Below are 8,864 nucleotides of genomic sequence, written 5' to 3'. Positions count from 1 at the left end.
TCCCTCAGCCGTTAGTGCTACTATGTTTACTTTCTACTGTTTTTCTTTTTCAGTTTGGTTAATTTCTGTGAACCTATTTTCTGCTTAACTAATTCTTTCCTTCACTCTTCATCTCTGTCGCTGTGTTTTGTGTTTTTATTTCTAGCATTTCTATTTTACTGTTTCTATCTCTCCACTGACATTCCCAGATCTGCTCATGCACATATTATCCACATTTTACACAAGGTATATTAACCATACTTATTTTAAATACCTTTTCTTGTATTTCCAATGTCTGGGTTATCTCTGAATCTGGTTCTGCATCTTGTGTCTTGACAGTGTTTTCTTTTTCCTTGTTCTCTGTGTGCATGTCTCATATTTTTTATTCATTTAACTGCCGTACATTGATATACAACAGTAGTGACTGAAGTAAATGATAAGCCTGGAAGTGGACATTGGTAAGATCTAGTCAGGAGTTTAACTGGTTGGGGTTTGTTATTGCTATGACAAGTACCCCAGTGACTTCAAATTCCTCTAGTGTGGTGCCAGCATTTTTAGTTCTGTCTGTTTTCCAGTGTTCCTGTTCTATCCTCAGTTTTTAACCTTCCTGACGCTCTCGTGACTCAGAAGAGTTCCATCTCCAAGCCCTTGCCCCTCTCCAGAAGTAGGCTGTTGTTGCTTAATTCTTGTTGCTTGTTTAATGACTAGATGCAACCTGGGGTTAATGTCAATTATATTCGACTTTACAATCCACTACACAATAAAAGCATTATCCCCTTTTGTTTCTCAACTCCCAGCAAGTTCCTGGCAATATGGTCAGTGTTCCACATTCTTGGTAAATAATGTCTGGCTACCAGGCACTGTATATTATACAGCACCTGAAGTCTTCCCAGACACATTTCAGTGTTTGACACTTGTTGACTGACTCATGGTTTAAGGGAGGCAGAAGAATTGAATTCCAGATAGGAATCAGAAGACTTCATTTATAATTCTGACCTGCTTCAAACTCTTAAGTGACCTTGGGTAAACCACCGAACCTTTGTCATCTTCTTTTTTCTCACAGGACAAACACAAGGGGTTGACCTCTAATTCAGAAATTATAACTCCAACATTCTGTGAACCAAACAGCAAATTCATTTATGAGTAACCTTTTAAAAATGATTCCAAAAGCTCCACAAGAGGGCAGCTCCTCCACATTGCTTAATGTCGAAAGAGCCTTTAAGTCTATTTAAAAACCCACCCTCTTATACAATATTTTACTTTTATTTCTCTTAACTATACAAGCAGGGCACAAATATATTCATACTTGGAAAAATCCCAACATTACAGATCAACTTCTAGTTTCTTGATTCATACCCCAATCCTAATCTTCCCTATTGTCAGGTTGTTGGGTATTTTATTTCTTTATGAAGTTTTGTTTTGTGTGACTTCTTTAAAACGTGATTTCTGAAACTGATTCTTAAAAAAATCCACATAGGATTTGAAGGGTTGGAGGTACAGCTCAAGTGGTAGAGTGCATGCTTAACATGCACAAGGGCCTGGGTTCAATCCCCAGTACCTCCTCTAAAAATACATAAATAATCCTAATTACCTCCCTCTCTCCCCACATAGGATTTGAACATCTTCTCCTGTTAATATATATAGATTAATTTACCTTTAATGACCCTTTTTAACTCCATAAAATGCATGTCATAATTTACTTATTTATTAATGACATTTAGATGATGTTTCCAGCATTCAAACAATGTTGCATTAAACATTTACTGAATTTGGGGGAAAAGTGAAGAAACTCTCTTAACAGTAATTAAGATTTCAAAGCTAGTTTATTAAATCAAAGTAGGAATGTTTTAGTAATTTTACTAGCCATAAAAATATGTAAAGTCCATTCACAGAAAGGGAGCTAGAAGAGGGAGCAACACTTGACAGCCTTTCCTGGAAGCATTTAGGTTTACTCTGTTCCATGATGTCAATCATTCTGGGATGCCATTCCTGGTATGGCGTTTCACAGGTATATTTTTGTCTTCGGTGAGATTGGACCTAAGCAGCAAATGGCCCAATCAATGCAGAACAGAGGCAAGAAAGGAATGCTCAAAGGTGGCCACCCAGTGAGGGAAGGTTCTGTCTTGGTTACCTCTGTATCTTCTACAGTGGGAAGGAAATGTCTGATGAGAATAAGCCAGAACCATTTATATGTCATGTACACAACAAAAGTTAAATACACACATGTCTGGTGGTATTAATGGGATATGAAGAGGGGAGGGTATAGCTCAGTGGTAGAGCGTGGGCTTAGCACGCACGAGGTCCTGAGGGCCAGACGGACTCTTGACTCGTTGTTTAACCTCTCTTGGCCTTAATGCACTTCTGATCTTCTCACCTCCCAGGAATTCTGAGGTTCATATAGGATACTGGTGAGAGCTTGCGTGAAAGGCTAAGTGATAGCTTAACAGGTGCAAATGACCAATCCGACCATGATGGTGACACAGATTAAGCAGGCTTAGAAAACTGCAGCAAAAGGTAGCCAGTGGGAAGTGTGTCTCCTTGCAAGGTCCCTCAGCATGAAGTCCAGAGTGGCATAACTGCCTGATGTGCTTAAACTTGTAAAGTCCTGGGCCACGCTTCGCTGAGTCTGTGGGAAGGCTTCCTGCCTCCTCCAGCCCTGAGCCTCCCCTGCCAGGGTGCTGGGTGTGGCTGGCATGCTGCTTCCTGCTGGACGCTGGGAGAGACAGACCCTAAGGCTTCCCGCGCCTTCTGTGCTCTCCCGTTAGGGTTGGGCCCCTCTGTGTGCATTTACATAATGCTCTGCCCCATCAGGTCAGTAACCACAGGTTAGAAGCTCACAAAGGTTTTATCTTAGAGCAAGTACTTCTGTAAACTGTGCTTCCCTCAGTGGTTGACTGGGGAAAGTCAACATATTTGTAAAGTTTTTTGTTAGTTTGCTCTTTTCAGTTATGTAAATATTTACTTTCTGGCTGAGCTGATGGCAAAATCCATACTTCGAAGCTACTTTATTTGGTGTGATTTGTTAATTAAACAATATCTTTTCCACATATGCCCATTACATTATGCTAAAGAATGTGAAGTGTGTCATCAGAACAGAAAGCCCGAATTTGGTAGTCAGGGAAGGCTTCCTGGAGGACATGACATCTAACCCTAAAGGATGGCTTAGAAGTTATCCAGGTAAAGAGAGGAAGGAAGACAGTCAGAGGGAACAATAAGAAATGCTGGAAGAACTGAAATTCAGTTATTATGCAGGAAATGGGAGAGAAAAAGGTGGAAAGATGGCTTTGGTGTCCAATTAAGATGATTAGAATTTATCTTGAGGTAAGATAAGGACATTAAACATTTTAAGGAGGAACGTGCCCATGATCAGATTTTAGTTTTAGAAAGATTACTTGTAAGATACACCTTGAAATGTTAAAGGAGGAATAAGAAAGCTTCTACTTTTGGAAAGAATCACTTGTCTGTAAGGAGGTATGGGAAGTCTAAAGGAATTTAAGGAGGGGACCATTGCAAGGTTTTAAGTCGGAGAGTGACAAGATGAGATAAGCATTTAAAAGAATCTCTCCCCTAAAAGGAGTTGAAAATATATATATATGGTTAATTCACTGGGGAGCCAGAGGAAACTTAGTGTCAAGGGGAGAGTCAAGTCCTCCACCATGTCCGCCCTCCGCTTCATCTGCCAGCGCTGCAGCCAGCCCCTGAAACTGAGCTGGTCCACGGAGACCTCCCGAGAACCTGCAGACTCGACACTCGTCTCAGCTGAGGGGGAGCCAGGAGAAGCCCAGGAGGGAGGCCCTCCCTTCACGGAGGAGGCAGATTTTGAAAATCTACAGGATGGTGCCTCTAGCAGGATTCTCCCTAGTGGTGGGATGTCCTGGGACCAGTTCAACAATTTCACCCTTCTTGGGAATCTCGGCTCCCTGAGAACCCTCAATAACATCCAGAAGGCCATCGGCGACATTTCTGACATCCTCTCTGGGGAAACTGACGTGAACCACCCTCTGTGTGTGGACTGTACTGACAATCTTTTAGAGCAAATGGACACTCAACTCACCATCACAGAATCTGAGATTCAGAACTACAAACGCTGTTTGGAGACCAGGGAGTGGATAAATGAGGACGACAGGGAGATGCTGCAGGAGAAGCTGAAGGACCTGGAGCTGGAGGAAGCGAGGCTAGTCCGGGAGCTGGAGGGTGTGGAGCAGAAACGAGAAAGGGCAGCAGCAGACCTCGAGGCAGCCCAGGCAGAGACAGAGATGCTGGACCAGCAGGAAAAGCAGCACCAAAAGGACTACAGTAAATTGAAATGGCAACAACTAGAACTACACGATGAGCTGAGCAGCGTGGAGAAGCGCCTGTGGTACGCCCAGATCCAGCAGGACCAGCTGGAGAAAACCAGCGTCTTCCATGCCACGTTTGAGATCTGCCATGATGGCCCCGTAGGCATCATCAATAACTTCAGACTGGGCTGCCTCCCCACCTTCCCCACGTGCTGGGATGAGATTAATGCCGCCTGGGGACAGGCAGCCTTGCTGCTCCTTGCTCTGTCCAATACAATCGGACTGGAGTTTCAGAGGTATCAACCTGTCCCCTGCGGAGACCATTCCTATCTGAAGTCTTTAACAGATGACCACACTGAGCTGCCCTTGTTCTCTAATGGGAAGCAGAGTGTTTTCTTGCATAACAAATATGACCAGGCGATGATGGCTTTGCTGGACTGCTTGCAGCAGTTCCAGGAAGCAGCTGAGAAAGCTGAGTCGGGTCTCTGTTTGCCCTACAAGATTCATGTGGAGAAAGGCCTGATGGAAGATCCTGGAGACAGTGATGGGTTCTATTCCATCAGAACCCACTTGAACACAGAGGAGGAGTGGACAAGAGCCCTCAAGCTCATGCTTATAAATTTTAAGCACTGTCTCACTTGGGTCTCCTTAAGGTATCGTGCAAAATAACTTTTTTTTTCCTCAGAGGGAGAGTTTTTTTGTTTTAAAGTATTTTTATTTGTGACAGTGTTATCAGATAAATTTTAAAACTGAAGAATATAACATGTTTATACTTTTAAAAAGTGAATGGCCACACAGGCACTAATTTAAGATGAATTATTGTCCAGGGCAAACCAGAAGTCATTGCTATCTTCCCCAGCACATCCTTGTCCTCTCTCTCCCCTTCTTCCTAGACAAAACAAATCAAGAATGACAAAGATGAAACCACAAGATGACAAGATGATTCCGCCATTAAAAAGAGATAAAGAATATGGAGAGAACTGAGGGTGGGGTGAGAGGAAGAGGGTGGAAAGGAGAGAGGTGGAAGTCTTCATTTTTTTATGAGAAAAGTACTTGGGCCATTGTTCGTAGTGGGACTTTGGAGTCAGGAGGTGAATACTAAAAGATTTTTCAGTCTTTGCTGTGATGTATAGTGTAAACCCCTCCTCTTCATCCCAGAAAAATTGTCAGTAAATTTCTACACTTTGTACAATGATTTAAAGTGAGAAGTGTGTCATTGGGCTGCGCCGTTATGTTTTGACACTAACCTGGAGATGAGGCGTGGTGGTTGAGAGGACTGGTAACATTTCTGCTGATTATTCTAATGGTCAGGTAGGGGTCACAAGGTGAACCCTTACAGAGAGCTGATGATTGTAAAAGTCAGCCAGAGGGCTTCTTAAAACTAAGAATTATATGTCATTTACCTGCTTCTCCATTGCTCTCGAAATAAAATCCCAAATTCTTACCATGGCTTTCAGCCCGGGTGATCGGTCCTGCCTGCCTTTCGGGGCTCATCTCATCATTTATCCCAGCTCCTTTCTGTTCCCAAACATGCCAAGTCCAGCCTCCCTCAGCCCTTTGCCCACGCTCTCCCCTGTGTGTCTTCTAACTAAACTACAAACTTCCTGAGAAGTTAGCGGAAATAGTCCAGGTATGCCTAGAACAGCCTCTCATACGTACATCTGTAAGCAGAAGTCATTGTGGAAAATGGGAACAGAACGGTAATTAGTTTCTCAGACTGAGAAATAATAGAAAAATCCTAGGAGATTGATTAAATGAATTAAGTTCTAAGCATATGGTGGAATATCATGTAGGTATTAAGACGTTACAGAAGAATAATTACATAATATTTTTAAATGCTTATTATATGTTAAGTAAAAAGATTAAGTTATAAAATGCAACAAAAACTAAATATTTAAAAGTATTTAGAGAAAAAATAACTCCAAGAATATATATACCTTGAATATATGAAGGTAATTCCATGAAAATTATTTATTTAAAAAAATAAAGCTTTCCACTTGAGATGAGGAAAGATGCAAGATACTGGTTTCCAGTATTTCATTTAACATGTGTTGGGGATTCTAGCTAGTGCAATAGATTAGAAATGAAAGGTATAAAGATTAGAAGGGAAAAAATTAATATATTATTTGTGTATGACATACTGTATAGTGATATCTCAATAATCATCACATAAATGATTAGAATTTTTATGTGAATTAAAAAATTTACTGACTACAAAGTCAATTACAAAAATCACATGTATTTCTATACACAAACAACAATTAGAAAAAGAATTTTTAAATAGTTCAAATTGTTAAATTCCTAAGGATAACCTAACAAAAAGCCTTTTGCGTGGAAAATTGTGTTCTCAATCACATTTAGAACAGGAGTTTGCAAACTTCCCCTGCAACAGGCCAAATGGTGAATAGTTTAGGATTTGGGGTCCATGTGGTCTCTGTTGGAACTACTAAATTGAGGCAACTATTTGATTGTGCTGTTATAGCATAAAACCGGCCACAGAAAAGATGTAAATGAATGGGCATAGCTATGTTCTAGTGAAACTACGTTCATCAGAACAGGCAGCGAGCTGCATTTGGCATGTGGGCCACAGTTTTCTGACCCCTGCTCTAGAGGGTAGACTCCATCCAGTCACGGACTGTGTCAGTCATGTTTGTAGCTATGTCTCTGACAGCCTGCACAATGCCTGCTGCAGGCTAGATGCTCTGTGAATAGCTGAATGAATAAATCATGGAATTATACTGAGTAGTGAGATTATGGGAAATGCTGTTTTTTTCTTTGTGGTTTATAAATATTCTCTGGCATACTTGTATCTGTCCTATAATAAAAGAAAGTAAGAGATGCGAATAGACGTCAAGTCAACCTGCTGCTACATTATCCTGTTTCACTTTGTGGCTATCTATCTCCATCCCCTACTTCCCATCCCCAAATTTCTCACATAGGCACATATTTTCCATTGAAGTCATTTGAGTGGCAGAAACTACTAGGCCAAGAGATTTTAGGCACCAGAAATAAAAGGTAAATCAGTTTATTTATTTATTTATTCATTCATTCTTTTTTTTTTTTTTTAAATTATTGAAGTATAGTCTGTGACAGTGTGTCAGCATTTCTGGTGTACAGCATAATGTTTCAGTCATACGTATATTCAATTTCATATTCTTTGTCATTAAGGGTTCCTGCAAGATGTTCAGTATAGTTTCCCATGCTATACAGATGAAATTTGTTTTTTATCTATTTCTATATATAGTAGTTAATATTTGCAAATCTCAAACTCCCAGTTTACCCCTTCCCACCTCCTTTCCCCCCAGTAACCATAAGATTGTTTACTGTGTCTGTGGGTCTGTTTCTGTTTTGTAGGTAAGTTCATTAGTGTCTTCTTTTTTCTTTTCTTAGATTCCACATATGAGTGATATATGGTATTTTTCTTTCTCTTTCTGGTTTACTTCACTTAGACTGACGCTCTCAGGTCCATCCATGCTGCTGCAAATGGCATTATTTTATTCTTTTTTATGGCTGAGTAGTATTCAGTTGTGTAAATATACCACAGCTTCTTTATCCAGTCATCTGTTGATGGCCATTTAAGTCATTTCCATGGCTTGGCTATTGAATATAGGGCTGCTGCATTCATTTATTTTGTGTTAAGAACAGTTAACATGAGATCCAACCTCCTTGAATTTTAAGTGTACAGGACAGTGTTGTATAAGCACAGTGTTGTGCTGTGGATCTCTAGAACTTAATCACCCTGCACAGTTGAAACTATACCCACTGAATAGCAACTCTCTATTTCCCAATTCCCTTGGCCCTTGGCAACCACCATTCTACTCTGCTTCTGTGCGTTTGACTCTTCTAGATTTCTTATATGAGTGGAACCATGCAGTACTTGACCTTCTGTGACTGACTTAGATAAATTACTTTTAGAAAAAAGAGGTTCTAGGCTACGAGAAGTAAGATCTGGAACAAGCTGCACCAGCATCACCTAGGAGCATACAGGAAATGAACACTGTCAGGTCCTGTTAGGAACAACTTCCTAAATCACAGTCCTTTTAACAGAGGGAGCATCTGGAACAAAAAGAAAAAAGCATGGACAGGCAAACAGCCAGGAGCTCAGCAGGGCTGCGACTCACTGTGTGCTTCACTGGGAGTATTGCTACTGACACAGAAAAGATGGAGACGGAGGAAAGAGCACTGTCTTGGAGGGTCATCAATAACACGCCAAGGAGTTTGGATTTCTAGTCGGTGCAGAGCCTTGAAACCATTGCCCCCCCACACACACACACACCCCTTGGCCACAGTAGACCAACCACCAGAAGTCACAGACTTGCATTTTAGAAGGGTGACAGCAGAAGCAGTGTAGACTGTTGAGGACTGACCACTTATTCAGGCAGCATCTCCGCAGGTGGGATGTCCTCAAAAACATCAGCCCTAGAAACACTTGTGGAGGAAATCACAGGTGACAGAAAACTAGGTCAATAGACAAGCAAGAAAGAAAAAGTTTCCAGAAAGTCAAGAAAAGAGTAAAGAAAAGTAGATTTTTGTTGCTTTTTTTTTTAATTAAAAAAAAATTAGGGAGGGGTAATAGGTTTATTTATTTATTTCTTAATGGAAGTG

The 8,864-nt window shown here is 40.9% G+C and overlaps 1 protein-coding gene across 1 annotated transcript; it reads left to right on the top strand.

Moving 5' to 3' along the window:
* The first annotated feature begins 2,245 nt into the window (after window positions 1-2,245).
* Window positions 2,246-5,537, top strand: BECN2 (beclin 2). The gene is made up of 2 exons (XM_010973472.3): window positions 2,246-4,912; window positions 5,153-5,537. The coding sequence occupies exons 1-2, from the start codon at window positions 3,573-3,575 to the stop codon at window positions 5,241-5,243; spliced, it is 1,431 nt and encodes a 476-aa protein (XP_010971774.2). The 5' UTR covers window positions 2,246-3,572; the 3' UTR covers window positions 5,244-5,537.
* Window positions 5,538-8,864: the final 3,327 nt, after the last annotated feature.

The sequence above is a fragment of the Camelus bactrianus genome, chromosome 23, assembly GCF_048773025.1.
Source record: "Camelus bactrianus isolate YW-2024 breed Bactrian camel chromosome 23, ASM4877302v1, whole genome shotgun sequence".
In the NCBI taxonomy this organism is placed as follows: domain Eukaryota; kingdom Metazoa; phylum Chordata; class Mammalia; order Artiodactyla; family Camelidae; genus Camelus; species Camelus bactrianus.
Note: the sequence above shows the minus strand (reverse complement) of the source record. Positions and strands in the feature narration are given on the sequence as shown.